The sequence below is a fragment of the Rhopilema esculentum genome, chromosome 6 (assembly GCF_057945365.1).
Source record: "Rhopilema esculentum isolate cy_ngs chromosome 6, ASM5794536v1, whole genome shotgun sequence".
Taxonomy (NCBI): domain Eukaryota; kingdom Metazoa; phylum Cnidaria; class Scyphozoa; order Rhizostomeae; family Rhizostomatidae; genus Rhopilema; species Rhopilema esculentum.
This window is the reverse complement of record NC_142820.1, coordinates 10,966,730-10,986,459: the sequence shown is the minus strand read 5'-3', so window position 1 is coordinate 10,986,459 and position 19,730 is coordinate 10,966,730. Positions and strand designations below refer to the sequence as shown.

Below are 19,730 nucleotides of genomic sequence, written 5' to 3'. Positions count from 1 at the left end.
TCATTGGTCATCCTTATAATCGTTCTGATTTACTCAATCTGCGCCCTTTTCATTCTGGTCAACCTCTGCCACGACCTGTCAACATAGAAAAACTAGTAGCCGTGCCTGATCCAGAACGCCATGATTTGCGTTTACCTGAAGACGCACTAGTTGAATCTGAAACTTCTTCATCATCAGGTTCTCACGTTCCCATCGATCCTGATCTAGCCACCATTGCATACGAATTTGGTAAATACTTATCCTCTCTACCTTCCAAATCTGCCATTTCTTCTCAAGCTTGTAAGCATGTGTACACCCATTACCCTTCCGCTAGGGAAATCCTTGCTCGACATGGTCGCTTACGTGGGTTAGTTAACTCGTGCCCCTACCTCCAACTAGATGGTGCTTTACATGGTGGTACATACATTATTTCTGTAAATATGGAGTTATTCTCTAAGATATCGTAATCCATTTAACTTAGTGTGTATCCTTACCTTATTTATGATCTTTTTATCTAATTATTCTAACTCTTTAAAAAAAAAATTGCATTTTTTTTATTTAGAAAGGGGTGACTGTAGTAGGATTAATACTTTGTTTATCACTCTATTGTTGTAATTGCACATGCGCACTGTAAATAGTATAAAAGTCTTGTTGTTGTAATTAAGAGGAGAGTTGTTGAGTTGCAGAAGAATGATTATCTTGTAATGATATTTGCGTGTTGATATTATGGTGAAAATTACAAAGTTGAGTTTCCCTTAGTGTGAAACTAAATAAAACATAAAGCTCTACCACAAAAGTTAATCTCGGTCTTTGATCCAGGTTAACTTCAATATTCGCAGTAAAGATTTCGAATTTAAGTCACTCTTTTTTGGCATATTTTTTATTCAGCCACATGAAAGATTTTCAGGGGTTAAGAACCTGGTACGATCGAATCGCTATTTGCAGGAAAACATCTTAGTAAAATTTTCAACTCCCAGGCCGCTGCATCATCAAATCATCAAAAGCAACCAGTGCCTGACAGACCAATTACTCCCAAATTTTCAGGGTTTGACCCCCTGTTTCTCGGAAACGCTCCCTCAAACACTTGATCAACATTCAAATTTATAATCTTCCCCCAAAACTACATCAGAAAAAGTTGGTGTGGTAAATTGTCCGCTCGGGTGACAATAGCCCCCTCCAGCCTCTGGACTATAAGAGCAGGTTGTTCTAGCGTTCCTGTCTATTGGTTTGGGGGAAGCAGGAATAGAAAATGTAGCATTTGGGTAGAATAAAAATGTGAAAACAAGACTTAAGCTTTGATTCGCTAACCGAGACTAAAGCTTGCGGGAGTTCAAAGTAACAGAGTAAGCAGCACAGCCACAACAACATTGTTTCAATTTGCCCGCCAATCGCCTACGAGGCTGATTAATAAGGGATGCGGATCAGTGATTCTAAGTAAAATAAGTGTTAGCAACATACAGAATGTTTCTGTTCCGATTTCGATACCAAACAGTGTTTTCTTAGCAAGCGCAATGAAAAATTACATTTTAAAGAAATGGATGTGGGAAAATGCTTCGCCCAGTTCCTTTTTGCGGGAAAACTGTCGCGGGAATACGGTGGGGCGTTTGATGTTAATATGAAAGCGCCAAGCAAGGAAGACTTTCTGTATGTCTTGGAGCTGTGGTTTGATGTATTGTGCACTAAAGACAGTATTGATGACGTGAAAAAATGCATGGAAACTTCAATAGATGTTTTCTTCGAATGGAAAATAGAAATTTTAAAAGCAACATCAAAGATTTTTTTGAAGTATGACTTATCATTTGAGGCATTGGAGCTCTTCAAAATTATTGTTGAATGTACACCATCAAGTGATAATGAATTTCTTGATTTGCAAGAGGATTACGAGCAGATTATCAACACTTGTATTCCTCGGTGGCATTACAGAATGCTAAATGATGCCAAAAGAAATGCATCTTATTTCGAAGCATTGAGAAAATCTATCACGAAGAAAGGCTGTAATGATGTACTAGATATTGGGGCTGGCTCTGGTATCTTGAGGTATGTAGGCAGATTTTAGGTCACATGATTTGGTTTATTTGTCAAATTCATCAATATTATAATTCTTCTTTCGAATACTATTTTATATTATCATATTACTTTATGTTATTGTTGTGATTCCCTCCTTTAATTGACCTAAACGCTTCACAAGCTAAAAGTAAAGTAATATAAAAAGGCAAGTAATTTGTAGACATGAAATTAGAATTCTCATATAAGAAAACATTTTTGAAAATTAGCTATCTTTTAAAAAGTTTCTTCAAAGTTATTTTCAGTTTTTTGATATGCAGAACCTAACTTTAATCATTTTATCAAACTTTACATATAAGAGTCCCCATGCCAGAATTCTCCATATCCCATTAGCCAATCAGAATTCAGGAATTTGACAGCAAACATGCCTTGCAGCTAGATTTAGGCCTATATTGGATGTTTTACCATTACCGGCATAAAAACCGAATGCTGTGTAGCGCTGCATCAAAGATGGCAAACAGAAATATGCATTTGCAACTCCATCGTCACAAATCTAAGAATACTTCTTGTAGGAAGAGTAGTAGGCTAAGAATATATCATTTTTTGCACTGTCTTTCATCTTTTTTAAAGTATAAACGTTGCTGTTATGAGCAATCTTTGCTGAGTGGAAAGTAGTGAAAATACCTTTCATAACAGTCTAATCCTCAAATTTCCAACTTGTACAAAAATAGATTGTCAAAAAGCCATCCCCCCCCCCCCCAACAGGACATCTGTAAGTATAGGAATTGGCAAGTTTGTGGGCAATCAAGAAAGTAATGCACATAGCTCTCCTCTCCTGGTCTGTATTTTAATATATTTTAACTGTATTTTATGGTGTGATCAAGTAGTCCATAGGAAAAGCTACCTCAGCCAATCTAAAGGTTACTGTCTGCAGATTTCCTCTTCTTCTTCTACTTTTGTCATCTTTTTCATTAGATCAGTCAATGCCTGCCTGGCCAATGTTGACTCTATTGTGCCATATACCACAGTTCACTCCAATTTCATTTCTATTGCTCGAGTGACTATTTGTGCACAGATTTGTGGTGTTATGGTGCTTGTCTCCAGAATGGGATATCAGCTAATATTATTGGTAAAAAGAGGTTTTGGTATTCATCAATCCTTTACTGTGGAGACAACAAATCCTATCAAAATCTTCCATACACTGCAAATAACATGAAAACAAAGACAAGTTGGTTAATCTCTTTTTGATTTTTTCAGCCTATTTGCTGCCTCTTGTGGCTCAAAAAGTGTACTAGCCTTTGAGGTTTCCCCATTCCTGTTTCAAATTGCAAGTGATGTTATATCAGCCAGTCCATTCTATGACCGGATTATGTTGTTAAACAAAATGTCAACTGACCACACTTTCAGTGCAGATGTGAAAAGGTAAATACTTACTTTCAAAGTTTTGTATTCCTATTTCTTTTTGTATTTTTACATAACTGCACTGTGACTACCATCAGTATTGGTGTCTCAGATAAATAATGAAATTCAATTAGAGATAAACAAACATACCCTTTGAAATCATTTTGTGATATTAGTGAAGTTTGCTTTGTGTAATATTTTTCAGTTGTTCATCTTGACAAATTCATCTTTTCTCTGGCCACTTTTTTACTTCAATCTTTCTTTTCCCTCTGCTTTCTTTCTTTGCTTTCTTTACGCTTTGTTGTTACTGTCAGATTTGCTTGTCAAAACTTCAACACTAGAACTTGAGCAGTTCATTTGTTGAAGACCTCAACCAGTCTCTATTTATTGTGATGTGTGTTGTTAACATGTGATATATGTGTGAAAGTGATATGTGCTGATAACATAAAAACCAAGTGTTGTTAACAAAACACCTTTATTTTTGTTCATAACAACCTTATAGTTTCATCTGATTCATAATCTTCAAGGCCTGACCTTGCTGTAATGGAAATTTTTGATGCTGGTTTATTTGGAGAGGGTGTTATTCCGACATTGAAGCATGCATTGACAGAACTGCTGGCTGTACCATCAAACAAGGTTTGAATGACAATTTGAATGGCATCACAAAGCTTACCTGTTTTGACAATTTATTATCTAAAATAACTGCTATGAATGAGCTTGAATTATTTATCACATTTTGATCATGATATTTCATAGACCTAAAGCTTACCATTAGTAATGGCAAGTGAGGTATGATTTTGATCAGCAAGAGGATTTGACAATTTTCAAACTTAAGTACATATCTTTTTCTTAGACAGATATACTGGAGGGAGCTATAATCAGCTTCTATCAAATTAGACATAAGTATTACAAGGCACTGATATAAGCTGATGTCAAATTAGGCAGAAATATTTTAACATTAATTTTGCACTAGAGTGGTTTGAATTGTTTCCCTTTTTTCAGGTATCTGTTTTCAATATTTATTTTCTTAGCAGAAAACAGAGTCAACTAACCCAATAGTGATTCCTAAAAGTGCAAAAGTTTTTGCAACACTTATTGAAAGTTCAGAGATAAGAAAACATTCCAGGTAGGAATTTCATGAAAATGACAATTATCATTAAATGCAAGATAAGTAACTAATGTATTTTGTGTGGTTTAATAGGAAATACCTTTGTGTGAAGATCTGGTTGGCAGCAACAGCGCCTTATTTTGATATAGTATGTACCTCTTGTATGTAACTTTTGCATTTCTCCTTTAAGGTTTTGCACAAACTGACAAAATTGATTCTTATGGCCAAGTTATTGTTTGTACAGGCTGCAATAGACATGATATCATCTCAGTTATAATACGTAGCATTCACATTCAAAATATCAATGGTAGCAAGAAAAACCTTTTTTGTTTTGTAAAAAATGCAAAAAATAAAAAAAACAATTTTACTGAGATATATCTGTTTTGTAACAAACCAACCAGTATTTTAATTAATATTCTTTAATTTTGCATTTCAACTGCATCAAAGCCACATTCGCTTGATGACAGGGAAAAAACAAAATATTTTCATTCCTTCTAGATTTGTCAATTCCATTATATTTTATCATTACCATGCTGTAAGCTTCATAATATTCAGTGTATTATTATAAAAAGATCAGAGTCCTGAAAGGAATTTCCCTTCCAACAACCAATAAGTCAATACTTTCCAAACCTTCCTCAGTAAAGCAATAATAATTTTATTGTCACAGTTTGGAATCTTTTTTGTCACAAATAACAAGATTTTTTGTCACAGCTTGAGATCTTTTGATCTCAATGGCCTTGACATTGCTACCGCTATTTTTAGGATACTGAATGAAACCTAACATCAATTTCTTTGCTCATTGATCTGTGCTTGCCCAATTTGCTTATCTGCCTCTTTATCAAAACTGTGAAAAGTTTTGTGCTTTCTACCTTATCTACAAACCTTTAGCAGATGGTGTCCTCTTCTCCAGTTAATTACCTACATCTCTTTTATCAAAATATACACCCTTACTTTAAAAGGTGGGAAAGGCTTGTGTTGCTTGCATATATTCCACCAGATGATCTCAGCATTAAGATTTGCTTTTGTGCTGGTATTAGATGAACAATGCGAACAAAATTTCATTACTGCACTAAAGCTCGACAGCATCCAGAAGTATTTAGCAACTGAAATTTTAATATATCAATTTTCAGATCTGAGAAATCAATTCTTGGTATAAAACTGAGTTCAGTTACACTGCTAGGAAGAAGAGATCCCGAAGATGCAACAGAACAACCTTATACAACTGAAAATTTGAAATATTTAAAAAATGGATACAGATGTTTAAGCAAGCCAATAGAGTTGTTGGAAATCAATTTTAGCAATCTAGAAGTAAGTAGAGTTTTTGTGTCCTTTTGTTTTTATTCACATTGATAATTCTGGTGATTTATGCTTTTAAGTATGCACATGCAAAGTCATGTGTATCCATGATTGTGTTATAATTTGATTTTCTTACTCTTCACTATAACGTTTAACTGCTGTTGATTGTGTTAAAATTTGCCATCATATGAATGGGTTGTATAAGTATTAATAAAGGATATAACTCTTGAAGAAATGTTACAGTCTACAAAAAGAGATGTGTTGGTTAAGTACCTTTGTATAGTTTTTACTGATTTTGTGAATGCGCAAAACTGAATGAGCCAAAAAGTGATTGCAAGAGTTTATAGTTTTCTGCCTTGATGTTTGTTTATCATATTAGCTTACCTTGACCTGTATGCTTTTTGAGTGTATTTATTTTCTATTTCGCATTGGCAGCAGTTACATATATTGTTTTACATATTTGATATTGATAATCTGCAGATCTTTCAGACCAAGTAACTGTTTATACCAGAGACATAAATTGATGGATATTGTTGGAAGGTTGAAGGGTGTGAAATCTCTGACTGACAATGAGCCAATTGTAACTTTGTACTTGAGCCTTTACTTACAGAGCCTTTGCAATTCATTCTGTCATTTCCTTTCTGAATTGGCAGAAATCTGGGAAATCTTATCATTAGTGTTATGTTTTATTATTCTCTAACGTATTCAAGCATTAGAACTACAGCTTACACCTTTTGATTACTTTCAAATTTTTCAACTTATTCCAAGTATTTCAAAAGTTAGGGGTGTGTTTAACAACCCCCTCCCCCCACATATCCTGCCCCTAGCTTTTACATGCCTGATTGATACAGACTTCTTCGCTTTCAATAAGCAATTTCTTTGGAATTTTGACAGTGCTAAAGCTGACGCTGATACTGTTGCTTTATTAAGTTATTGGTCTATCTTATATAAAGGACAGGCTGCCTGGGTAATTTCTAAGTACCTAAAGTGTTTGAAAAGATGTACAAACATGTTTGCCATTGTTATGTGCATTGTCTTTTCTTTTGGATCGACTCTAGGCCTCTTTGTGAAAGCATATGAGGCTCTCAACTTTTTTCCACAGGCTGTTGTTTGCAAAAACTCATAAAATGCAAATATACCAGTAACCTAATTAACAGTTGCCAGCTGAGGAAGCTCACACCTAGATACTATGGAGACCACTTGTAGTCTTATTTTATGCCTGGACATGTATATTTTCGACATCATAATGTAATTTAGCAAAGACATTTGTCCTTGGTTTCGTTTGATATCAGCTGATATCATTCCCTTTCTATGCTTCCATCTTATTTGATATCAGCTGACATCTGTGCCTTCCAGTATTTCTGTCTAGCTTGATATGAGCTGATATCAGTGCCTTCCTATACTTTTGTTTAATCTGATATAAGCTGATTTCAGTGCCTTCAAATCCTCCGTCTAATTTGATATCAGTGTCTTGATGGCTGATCTCAGTGCCTTCCAATACGTCAGTATAATTTCATATCATCTAGTATCAGTGCCTTACAATATTTGTCGTATTTTATATAAGCTGTTATCAGTGCCTTCCAATATATTTGTCTAAACTGATACCAGCTGATATCAGCGATTTCTAATATTTCTGTCAGCATAGCGGTCAAATCTTTGATTGGCTGAGAGCTCTGTTCGCTACCATGTTCAAAGCCAATCAGCACCATGATTTTCACAACAAAATCGCTTCGCAGCTAGAATTAGGCCCATTTTCGCCATTTCAGCGTGTTTTTACCACATTGTCTGCAAAAAACATTGCACGCCTCTACAAAGCAAATTTCCACTTTATTTTTTGTCCAGTTCATCATCATGCGTTGCTATTTAACCTATATTGGCGCCACTGTTCGATCGCAAAGAATAATATAAAAAAACACCTCGCAAATGAACGATAAATTTCGTGTCGAGATTCAGGTAAATTACGTTTTTACCTCTCCCCACCCAAAACGCTTTAGAATTTCACATTTAGACAAAATCAATTTTATACTTACCTTAAATCTAGGAATGGTTCAAAATCCCGTCAAAGATGCAATCACTGTTCAGCCTTAGATTCGTGGTGATCGCCAATGTAATTATAACAACGGCACGAAGGCTTTCATATTAACCCTCGAAATCAATAGATGTATCTTTGTCCTCTGGAATCAAAATTGATTTCATAAAAGTGAAAAAATTTCAGCAATAGCCCAAAGTAATTTCAATCATGATTGTCCAAAGACAATTGACCATTATTACTAATTTTATGTGATGAAAATGGCGTATACACTCACGCGGTAAGACTGGGATCTAATAAAATTTGAAAACGGCGGGAAAATTTCGAGGGGGCGTTTTCGTCAATTTTTGCGCTGATATGAGCTGATATTTGCGTTTTCGTCATGATTGAAATTACTTTGGGCTATTGCTGAAATTTTTTCACTTTTATGAAATCAATTTTGATTCCAGAGGACAAAGATACATCTATTGATTTCGAGGGTTAATATGAAAGCCTTCGTGCCGTTGTTATAATTACATTGGCGATCACCACGAATCTAAGGCTGAACAGTGAGTGCATCTTTGACGGGATTATGAACCATTCCTAGATTTAAGGTAAGTATAAAATTGATTTTGTCTAAATGTGAAATTTTAAAGCGTTTTGGGTGGGGAGAGGTAAAAACGTAATTTACCTGAATCTCGACACGAAATTTATCGTTCATTTGCGAGGTGTTTTTTTATATTATTCTTTGCGATCGAACAGTGGCGCCAATATAGGTTAAATAGCAACGCATGATGATGAACTGGACAAAAAATAAAGTGGAAATTTGCTTTGTAGAGGCGTGCAATGTTTTTTGTAGACAATGTGGTAAAAACATGCTGAAATGGCGAAAATGGGCCTAATTCTAGCTGCGAAGCGATTTTGTTGTGAAAATCCTGTGTGCTGATTGGCTTAGAATATGGTAGCGAACAGAGCTATCAGCCAATCAAAGATTTGACCGCTATGCTATTTCTGTCTAGTTTAATATCAGCTGATACCAGTGCCTTCCTATACTTTTGTCTAATTTCATATCAGCTAATATCAGTGCCTTTCAATATTTGTCTACATCAGTGCCTTCCAATACATTTGTTTAAACAGATACCAGCCGATATCAGCGATTTCCAATATTTCTGTCTAGTTTAATATCAGCTGATACCAGTGCCTTCCTATACTTTTGTCTAATTTGATATCAACCGCTATCAGTGCCTTCCTAAACCTATCTACGGTATAAGCTTTTAGAGCCATGTAACAGAGAGAGTCAGATAGCCTATAGTATTTTCTGTTAAGGTGTCTCAGTGACCTCTTTCTTAATCTCTTTACTTAATCTGTACTTTTTGTGGCGCTTGATCAGTTTGGTTGTCCTCTTCTTAAGTATTATGTGAGCGCAAGCGCCTGGAAAAATTGCCTTTTTTCGCCCAGGAAATCACCAAACTTACAGAGTATGTTCGCATAATAAACATCCCGGTTATCGATAACGGTACTTTAGATGCTGTTGCAGTCTGGTTCGAGTTGCATCTTGATGACGAAATCAGCATAAGTTCATCACCGAGCGAAGAGTCTTGTTGGGAGCAGGCGATTTTCAACATCCATCATGAGAATAATTTTGAAATGAAGGACTACAATATCCTGAGTGGTAAGTTAAAAAATTTATTGTCATTTTATCTTATAAGCTATATCATTTTATATGTAATGTATATCATTGAAATGAAGCTCTTCTGTTTATCTGAAAATGCTTCTTAAAAAACGTCTTGGTCTGGTGAAGTGACAGCAGGCAAAATTACCCTGTAATCGATTCTACATAGGGCTATACCAAAAGATTTGTAGGGTTTGAATGAAAGTGATAGCGGATTGACACAGTAATAGTTCTTTCTAAGATAGTTGTCTACACAGGTAGGTTTTGAAAGAAAGAAAATAGAGTCCTTGATTGACGAATACAATACTTTTTACATTTATCGCAAAATCTCATTCAACCTTGGTATTTGGTGACGTCGTTAAATACTCATTAGTCTATAAGCTATCTAAACCGCTATACCAGTCCTTTCTTGAGCTATAACCTACTGCTCACTTTCATGATCCATCGCTGCGTCTTCATCAGCAAATCTCAATTAATTTTTGTGTCAATAAAGTCACAGAAGATTTTTCACGTAAAACTCTATCTGTAAAATTTATCTCAGAACAAAATGTAATCGTTACAAATCATATATGTTTGTATTTAAAATGCTTGCCATAAGTCTTGGTACAGCATAACACAAAATTTTCAAAAATGCCAACAGAATTCTCCTCCCTTATTTTAACTTTTTTAGAGCTTATGTGCTGTCCGATTAATTCTTGTTTTGAGAAACGTTTCAACTAGCTTGGTTTTGGTAACATTTTATTGGAAACTGTTTATTTTCAGCAGCATAATTGCAGCTACAGGACATCCTAAGGGGGACTTCAATACAATCGTTGTGTCATGTGAACGCTTTTGTACAAAATATTATGTATTCCTGAGACGTGATTGTGCTAACCGTTCATTTTTAGGTTCATCCATTGAGGTGATGTGCTGTTGTAGTGATCAATATTTGCAAATTATCACCAGGAAAATCCACGGTCCTTGTTGCAGCAAAAAGCAGAGTGCGCCTTTGTTGATAAAGTACACCGATGCATTTCCTAGAATGACGTTGACTGAACTTTCAGGAAATCATGCCTTTTTCCCTGAGGATAACCATAGTAAATTGTCTCTTACAGAAGAAAGTATAAATGGCGGGAAAACAAATGTGCCAAATTCACCGCTAACAAAACGGTGTACTGAAGGATTTCAGCATTTAGATAAAAACGGTAAAACTGAAAACAATAGAGCAAAACTTGAGACTTCAGCTACCAATTTCAATATAAATTCAAAACTATGTCACCAGGCAATTACTAACTGCACTTGTCAAATTTTGCAACTGTCGTCCCAGCATTTTCAAGAAAGCGCGATTCTACATGATACTGACAGGTTAATGGCACGTATTCCAGTGAACAGGAGGAGGGTATCCAGGATAAACGATTTAAACTATTGCCAGACCTATCGAAATGCTATATCTGATGCAATCAGTTATAAGATCAATGAACTTGATACCACTGTAAATGTGTTATTTTTATTTGAGGACGTGTCTTTGTTGCCGTTCTTTGTACCAAAATCAGGTAAAAGTGTTTTCTTTTATATGAGAGCCCTCTTTTCATTCAAACGAATAATCTAAAAATTCTTGCAATTTCAAAAATCATCTCCAGTTTTCTCATAAAGATTTCTGGTAATCTTGCAATCCACAAATTGCAACTTTTGCTTACTTTATATTTTCCCTACTTGACTTGCGGTTCATTTGTCTTTCTAACTGAAAGAAGTGGTGTCGTTCTGTTTTCATTTAGCAGAGGATCATTTAGCAGAGGAGAGGGGGTCAGAAAGTGACTGTTATTAAGAATATGACACTTTTGTATTGCAACAGGTTTTTGTCTATTTCCCCCTGTATTACCTTCTTGTGTTGTTTTGCAGAGAAAATACAGTTAGACGTGGTCGTTTCGAATCAAGAAGCGGAAGTATTTTTGGTAAAAATAGCAGAAGAGAATGGTATACAACTAGATCGGATGAAGTTTTTGAGATCATCTTTACCAGAAGGTGAATACTTTGAGAACTGGAATTTTTTACTATTTCCAACGAATGATCTGTAATTTTAGTGGTTAATTCTTAAGAAAATTATAAAGGAATTTAACACAAAAGGCTTTAGAAAATGGCTTTTTGCAGGTTAAGAATGATTTTAGAATCCTATTCTGATGTTTCTTTCTCTAAGTAGTGTCATACAGAAAGTTTAAGTCAAGATGTCAAATAATGTTTGCTTTTTTCAAAACTATTTTTAAGCTTTATACCATCACAAAACTTTTCACAATCATTTCTGTCGCCATCATCGAAATTATGCCTTCCCTATCTTTGACTTTTGATTGAACGACGAAATAGCATATTGCTAACACGAATACCAACTGAGGTCTACTATACGTGCGTGGCAAACATTTATTTGAAAGGCAGTACAAACCATTTACCTTCTATTTATAGCTTTCCTCATTTATACGTTTCTGCCCAATATTTCAAGAATCTCAAATTTAATTTGATTCAAACCAATGCTAAAATCGAACATTTCTTGTAGTTGTCATGGGAGGCAAGAAATATGACATCATTGTCACTGAGATAATCGAGGAAAGTGGGCTCATCTACCAACGCTACTTCGACGACATTATCATGGCAAGGTACTGTTTCATAAATTTCACGCTATTTTTTAAGACAGAAGATTTTAAATACAAAGCCAGAACTATGCAAATCACTCTCTTAGATTGAGAACGATCAGAACAGAGTTCTTGAGTGATGACGTGAAGCAATTTATTTTTGGATTTTTTTAATTTGGATCCCATATCCTGAATGATCGTCATGAAGTACCTCTAAATTTACAAAATCAGTTTAATGTGTTGCAAATTGACTGAGTTATGGCCACATGAGCACAGGCTTTTTCCCCAACAAACATTTGTAATTTGGTCTCTGTTCATATCTTCATTAGTAGCGCCAAAATAATGGTAAACCGGTAGCAAACTCCATTACCCTTTCATTTACCTGATTTTGTATTTAACTGATTTTGAAGTAGTTCATTGTGTTCTTTTAGGTTATGTGGTCAAAATTTAGAAATTCTGAGAAAAATACATTTTTCTTGTGACGCCACACTTAAGATCTCAGTAGCAATGAAGAGTTTTTCGAATAATTTTGTCTACCTGTGTGAACTACGGACACACTTTGATGTATGGACCAGGATGGTTCTAAGCTGCAACTTCGAATTTCATGCCCAATAAGAAGATTCACGATTAGTTGCAGCTCAGAGTTACACCGTAGTCTGATTTGTTGAATTTTTTCAATTTTTCGTAAAACTATAATTGGTTGGAAAAGTTAACTACAGCAACTGTTTTATATTTATAATGAAGTATGTTATGTGTGTTTACTTAGTTTAATCTTCGAATAATCAAACAGACCCCAACGTATCACGCATAAACCAGCTGTAGGTGTCTACATTATCACTAATTTCGTAGCCATTACTGACCAGCCAAAGGACTGGGAGCGAGTCTGAGGGTAGTACGTCACAGTGCAACAGGGTTCGGCAAGAGATATTGCGTTGTATTCACTCTGAAACAATGCTAAATCTGATGGATTGTAATAATCTTGTATTTTACCAAGCTTGCGTGTTAGATGGAGAAATATCTCTTTATAGACTTTCCTTTGTTTAAAGTTACGATACAAGTTTCCTTTTCATAAATATGGTGAATACTGTAATGATTCAAATATTTTAACCTTATTAGGCCATCTGCATGGTTGGTATTTTTCTGAAGCAAAGCTATGTTCCAGGTTTCTTAATATAAAAAGTGTTAGACCTGTCTAAGCTTTACGTCGTTGCAGACTTTGATGCAGGACAGTAAGTAATGCAAAAATTATGAAGAATGGAACGTCTGGAATTGAATCAAAATGCTTCGAAGATTGTTGCGGTGCTTGGTGATGAAATTTTAAACATGAAATGAAAACTGTTTTTCCGCTTTCTGTTGAAGAAGGCTTCCAGTTTTCTCAACTCTTTTATCGCCTTTCTTCTTTGTAGAATATTTCTTCTAAAGACGAACGGTGTATTAATTCCAGAAAGGCTCCATGTGCACGGCTGTTTAGTGCATTCATCGGCCATTGACAATGACAATTTTCTAAGTAGCACAGACGTGACAATAGGATTCGATATTGGAAAGCATATGGAAGAATACCAGGTAAGACATTAATAATGTCCATACAGTTAAGCCCGGTTCAAATGTAGGCAACATTTCATTCGACACAACCTATATCCTCAATTCAACCTATATCCTCAATTCAACCTACATCCTCATTTTCAGACGAGTTCAAAAATAAATTTTTTATTGCCTCTTATGGCTGCATTGAATATTTATTTTGCGGCTCTTTGCTGTCTAACAAAATATGAGCAAATAATCTTCCTCTCAGGACTCGATTTGAATATTGAATCTGAAAAACTGCCAACGTTTGCTTTTTCTTCTTATTTTTGCTTGCGTTGCAACATTGATATTAACTGTACTGTCTCTCTCTGCTGCTAAACCCGTCAGCAAAAATATTTTGATTGAACTTTCCTATGACATCTTAGTTATATTTTGGAAAAAGCTAGCCATAATCAAAAAGTGCGGATTCTATCGACAAGTATGCTTTTTAATTCCAAGGGTAAAGGTGAAATATTTTCAAAGCTCAGTCAAGCAAATATAAAAAAATCTTTTTGTGATATAGAATTTAAAATTTTTGTGAAATAAATGGTTTTTTAAAAAGCAAACATTTTGAGTCATACTGAAGCTTTTCGTCTGACACTCTTCAGAGTATAAACCATCAGAACATAGATCGAAAAATCTGCATACCCAGTTGTGGATCGAGATAGGCCAATCAGAAAAGCGAGCACATGACTGTTGAGGTTGCCCAATCAGTGCCGAAAATGTTATCAATGGAGTCCTTAGGTGAAAACGAACTCCTTCTTTCTACACAAAAGCGGTTTCTCATGTTCATGTAGATAGATTCCAAAACTGCTAGATCTTGATTGGGCTTTGATTTGAATCGACGGGAGCATGTATTCTGCACTCATAACCAGTACACAATTCTATTTCAAAGCCTTTTACAAAAAAATGATCTTTTCTATAGCGATTTTAACATTTTCAAGAAGAATAAAAGCAAAAAGGATATCCATCCCAACAAAACTTGAAGTATCGCCTGATGTTTTATCAGAGATCGGTTCAAGAGCTTGGGTGTCATGTTTAATCGCTCTTTTTGGCTGATGAAGTAGGCTTATATTTGCGCAATCAGCATGTTGCTCGGAATCATGTTATTTGACCTTGTTTTAATCAAACAATTGTGATTACTTCGTGTGAGAACTTTTCGAAGTTTTGATTACTTCAATGGCAATCAATCCTAAACTGCCTGCTGCCTCGAAGAGAATGAAGCTCTCAATGACATTTTAGTATTTACATTTTGCACTTTTTGCTATATGTAGGCTATTTGCTTTTTCTGCCCACTGCTTTGAAAAACAACTTTAAGTACCCAGTCAACATCTCTTTGAATTCTAGTTTTCACTTTTTATCGTGTTTTGAGATGTACTACATTTATCTATGAGTTTGATAAAGCACAGCGTTTTCGAATGAACTATTTTTTTAAAGATCTTAACGATTTGCATTGCAAAGATACTATTTTTGAATCAGTATTTGGCAACTTTGTTGAAAAAAAATTACTTTCGTCTTCATCATGTCTCAAGTTCTCAAAGATATTTTCCCTAATAGCAGCCTCGCTTATGTGCTGCATTTTTGTTGGACGTGGCTATTTTATTGCGTAAAATGTTCAGTAAATGCATTCTGTTTACCTTTAAAGGTTTCGACACATCCAGATGTAAATATGACAGATCTAGTTCACAAGAGACTTACAGATGAATTCGACATGTTTTTTGTTGATCTGACGTCAGGAAAAACTGATGACGTAAGTTCTTGATTTTCATGGATAAGAGTGATTTTCAAAATGACGTTCGAGTTTCGAGAGTGACGTATGAGAGAGCCGTTTAAACGCGTTTGCAAGATATGTTACGGCTTATTCATTAAATTAACCGACGGCGCCGCGAAGCTTTAGTCAGTAATCTTTTTGAGTCTAATTAAATTGATTGATACGTACTGTATCAGAAGCATCCAATTAAATATTTACGCTGCGTGTGGTACTTCATCCAGAATAACGATAATATAGTTAGCAAAAAAATTTAGTACGAGAATGAAAATATAATAGTTTGATTGTTAAAATTTTTAACCGTCAAACTATTATATTTTCATTCTCGTACTAAATTTATTTGCTAACTTTATTATCATGTATCAGAAGAGTTTTTAACGAAACATCCTGCGTATTCATTTAGAATCCCTTAAGTTGATTTCATTTAGTTAAATTGCTAAAAGCATTTGCAAAATTGCTAAAAGCAATTCCTGTTTGTTAAATTCTTGCGCAAGATTTACGAAAAACTCTCTATATAAATCATTGTTGGAAGAGTATAACGTAATCCTTTTTAATTTGATATTTTCAGGAAATAAATCTCCTCAAGGCCCCGCTAAAAGCTGAAACGAAGGAGACAGCAGTGGCCAATGGATGTCTTTCTGCAGCTGCTTACTGGTTTACGATCTGTCTTTATAAGGAACATTCATTATCAACAAAGCCGTGTTCAGAGGTACGTATACCTTGTGTGAACGTATACCGTTCTTTTTTTATTTTTCTTCAATTTGTTTCCTGTTAAATCATTGTACTTGTTTTTATTTTGGATAGAGATTTTTTAGCCCTATCTTCACTGGCTTTATTTCTCTCTCGTCTAGATCAAGTTTTTATACTTTAGTTATATCTTCAATCAAAACTTTTGCCCTGATCATAATCTTGGTAATTTTCCGATGTTCGTTGGAATGCTCGGTAAGTTTGGCCAGTGCTCAAAGATGTTTGCTCTTGCATATTCACGATCGTAATAATCTAGTTTGTGCCGTATTTTGATGCTTCCTTTTGATGCTAATTTATGCATTACTTATTTTTTATTGGTAGACCCATTGGCACCAATCATTTGCAATCGTGAAAGATAAGAAACCGATTAAAGTTGGAAATGAAATTACATTCCAGATTCTAATTAATAGAGGTAACATCCACATGAATAACCTAAAGATAGAATAATAAAACTGGTTATTATTTGTTTTCTCCATCGCGTCCTTTTCAAGACATTACATTCCGCTTTGGTGAGTCTTCTCAAAGTAAGAATTCGTGAAAGCTATTTGCTGTTGATAATCGAGTAATTATCTCACTAATGTATAAGACATGTTGTACAAAATTGATTTTCAATGGAAAGTATGTTCCTTGTCTCTAACTCTAAATGGTGTATCAAACGACATAAGTGTGAACAAAAGTGTGTCAAAGTAAAATTTAATGGCAGTAACATGTTGAGATCTTTGCTCTGTGCTTAAAAATGCGCTAAACGAACAAATGCCCCTAACAAGAAAAAACGTCAGAGCAAAGGACTGACATTTTGTGACACAAGCACTAACAAGGACTGAAGACTGAAGACGGACTGAAGAAAACAACACGACTTTCAATAAGCAAAAAAGCAGGTGTGTTTAACTTCTACGGGAAACTAAACGCAATTTTTACCGAAATCTTGGACTTAAAAATCTCGGTGACAGCCGGGAGTTTTGGAAAGGTGAAAAACCTGTTTTCGTGGTGTAGTTCAGACGTCTTCTGCTGGAACATGACAAAGTTATAACTGATGATAAGGCTGTTGCTGAAATTTTTACCATTACTTTGTTAACATTACGATCTCTTTTGATAAAGCTGATTTTTCTAAAGCTGATTTGAATTTGTTGTCAACTGATAGTATTGACGATTCAAATGATATTCGGGTGATCAAATTCAATTTAAATCCATTCGTTCAAAGAAAAAACGACTTTTGTGTGACCAGTTAGTGCAATTTGCCATGAATGTTTTGTCGTCTCTGCTTTGCGCCTTCAGAAAAGGCTATTTCACAAAGCATACTTTCTTAAGACTTTGAAAACCTGTAAAATGACCTTGGATAGAAGAGGCTATGCAGGTGCTTTATTGATAGATCTCTCCGAAGATTTTGACTGCAAAGACCACGAATTATTAATAGCGATAATTTCATGTCAATGGATTTAGCAAATATGCCCTTTTTCATAGCTTTTTTTCGCAAAGGAGACAGCGAGTGAAAATAATGGTTCGTTTAGCGCATGGAAAAAGTTCAAAAAAGAGTTCCACAAGGGTCTATTTTAGGATCTCTCCTATTTAACATAATTTTGAATGATATGTTTCTCCTGGTGAATAGAACCGAAAAATTGCAACTAAGCGGAAGATACAAAAATTCACATACGCGACTCTAAGGTCTAAAATTTGCCATTCATTCATCAACTTGGTATCGTGAAAATTACTTGAAACAGAATGTGGAAAAGTTTCATCTTATGACATTTGATGTGAAAAATTTCTAAATGAAATTACATATTGGAGAGGCTGTAATAGGAAGAGTGATTCAGAAACATTGCTTTGAATAAACGCTAGATACAAAACTTAGCTTTAAACTCATATGCAATCGCTTTGCTAAAAAGCAAGCCAAAAACTGCGTATTTTATCTCGAATTTCGATTTTTATGAAACTAGAATATAGAAAAGATGATGAAAACTTTTGTAATGTCACAGTTGAGCTACTGTTCTTTGATTTTACGTTCCGCTTCAGAAATATAGACAAAAAATTAAACAGGATACAGGAAAGGGCCCTTAGAGTATGGACAAAGAAATCAACAAAAATTAAGACTCCAGTCTTTTTGGGAGTTTTCCAAAAAACACTGGAAGCAAGATTTGTAAAATGTTTATATAAGAGATAGTGTTTTTATAATATTCGTTTATTTCTTTTATATTTTAAATGCGCTTTGTACATACTTGGCCATGCTTTTGGTCTAGCCATTGTGAATACCCAACTTTAATCATAGAAGGAATTATAATAATAATGATTTTATCACTGTCAAAAATTGAAATTCAAAGCTACAAACGCAAGATTCTTTGCTGGCCGTAGCAGAAATAGACATGACGTCATCATACTACGCGTACCGTGGCATACTTCAAACTCAGTATAGTGTCGCCTGGAGCCCTCTGTGCCCTAATGGTAATTGTATCCTGTTTTCTTTACAACAGACTATTGAGTGGGCACCACCACCCACTAACCGCCATGGTAAGAAGTATACAGACAAAATAGCAAACAAGTGAAACGGACAAAATGTACCTTGCCACAAAAGCATGTACAAAAAGCATAAACAGAGCTCGTACAAAAGCTTGCAAAAGCACTTACCCTATGAAACTAAGGTTAAGCAGGTTATTTTTAAACACCTGGACAGGTCAGATACATTTGGTATTAAGAAGAAGGACGGAGATTTGATCTGGAAGGGTTCATCGAGGGCATAAGACGTATTCTATATTTTTAAATCATTTTGTTTTCTTTGTATGAAATCTACACTGTGAATTCAAATACGTAAAATAAAGTTGTAAATATTACCATGTTGGGTTTTGCGTTCAAAACATAATTGTAATTTAAATTGTCCCGCTTCGACACACAAGTGGCAGCTGATAGAAGTGTTCATGACGTCAGATTCATTTATTATTCCTTTTAAACACTTCCAGACCATCATAATTGATGTCTAAAGTTTAATGTTAGAGCATACAATAGTTGGAGCCAGTTTTGTTTCAAGTTGACAAAACTTATTTCATGCGTTTTACAATGCTGCAGGTTTGAATTGCAAATAGAAATTTACGTTTTTGAAGCTTACATTATCGTGATATGGGTTTCAAGTTCTCACAGAAATTATTTGCCAGATTCAAGGCTTGCTAGCTTGACATATTTTCCCGTGCTCTTACTGCTAATTATGTTTCAAAGAGGTCTTTATACTTAAAACTGAGGGATGTTTCTGCCAATTATGTCTAATTTCTGGGAAAATATTGTAAGAGTTTACTTTGCCTTTTGCAGTTTCCTTCCTTGAATGGAGACATTGAAGGATAAGGTATGGAATGAAAATGTCTCCAAAAGATCCAGCTCACTGCCTGACAAAGCTTTCATCGTTAGGATAACAATAACGAGTCATAAAAATCTTCTGGCAAGCACATTCCCGCAGCCATTTGCAATTCCTATAAGAGGCTAAGCTTGCCTTGTATTCCATATCACATTAGCAAGTAAAAGGCTCGTTGTAAACTTCACCATGTGATGACAATGAATTTTTTACTAGCGAGGAATCGGTAATTCAGGTATTCAGTATTAGGTTG

At 35.0% G+C, this 19,730-nt stretch overlaps 1 protein-coding gene and 1 long non-coding RNA gene across 4 annotated transcripts; one reads left to right on the top strand and one right to left on the bottom strand.

Moving 5' to 3' along the window:
• The first annotated feature begins 1,513 nt into the window (after positions 1 to 1,513).
• Positions 1,514 to 16,758, top strand: LOC135686026 (protein arginine N-methyltransferase 9). 3 transcript variants are annotated; one of them, XM_089108812.1, is made up of 13 exons: positions 1,514 to 2,016; positions 3,241 to 3,405; positions 3,912 to 4,020; positions 4,419 to 4,510; positions 5,623 to 5,800; positions 9,255 to 9,468; positions 10,356 to 11,000; positions 11,347 to 11,469; positions 11,993 to 12,092; positions 13,475 to 13,631; positions 15,277 to 15,381; positions 15,968 to 16,108; positions 16,468 to 16,758. In XM_089108812.1, the coding sequence occupies exons 1-13, from the start codon at positions 1,514 to 1,516 to the stop codon at positions 16,591 to 16,593; spliced, it is 2,658 nt and encodes an 885-aa protein (XP_088964938.1). In that variant the 3' UTR covers positions 16,594 to 16,758. The 3 variants fall into 3 exon arrangements, with proteins under 3 accessions (XP_088964938.1, XP_065058244.2, XP_088964939.1); XM_065202172.2 differs by having other exon boundaries at positions 4,416 to 4,510; XM_089108813.1 differs by lacking the exon at positions 9,255 to 9,468 and having other exon boundaries at positions 4,416 to 4,510; positions 10,964 to 11,000.
• Positions 2,015 to 9,259, bottom strand: LOC148960133 (uncharacterized). Its single transcript, XR_016143815.1, has 4 exons — positions 7,819 to 9,259; positions 4,593 to 4,737; positions 3,535 to 3,727; positions 2,015 to 3,146 (listed from the first exon to the last, which is right to left on the bottom strand). It is a non-coding gene; the product is annotated as an uncharacterized LOC148960133 (long non-coding RNA).
• Positions 16,759 to 19,730: the final 2,972 nt, after the last annotated feature.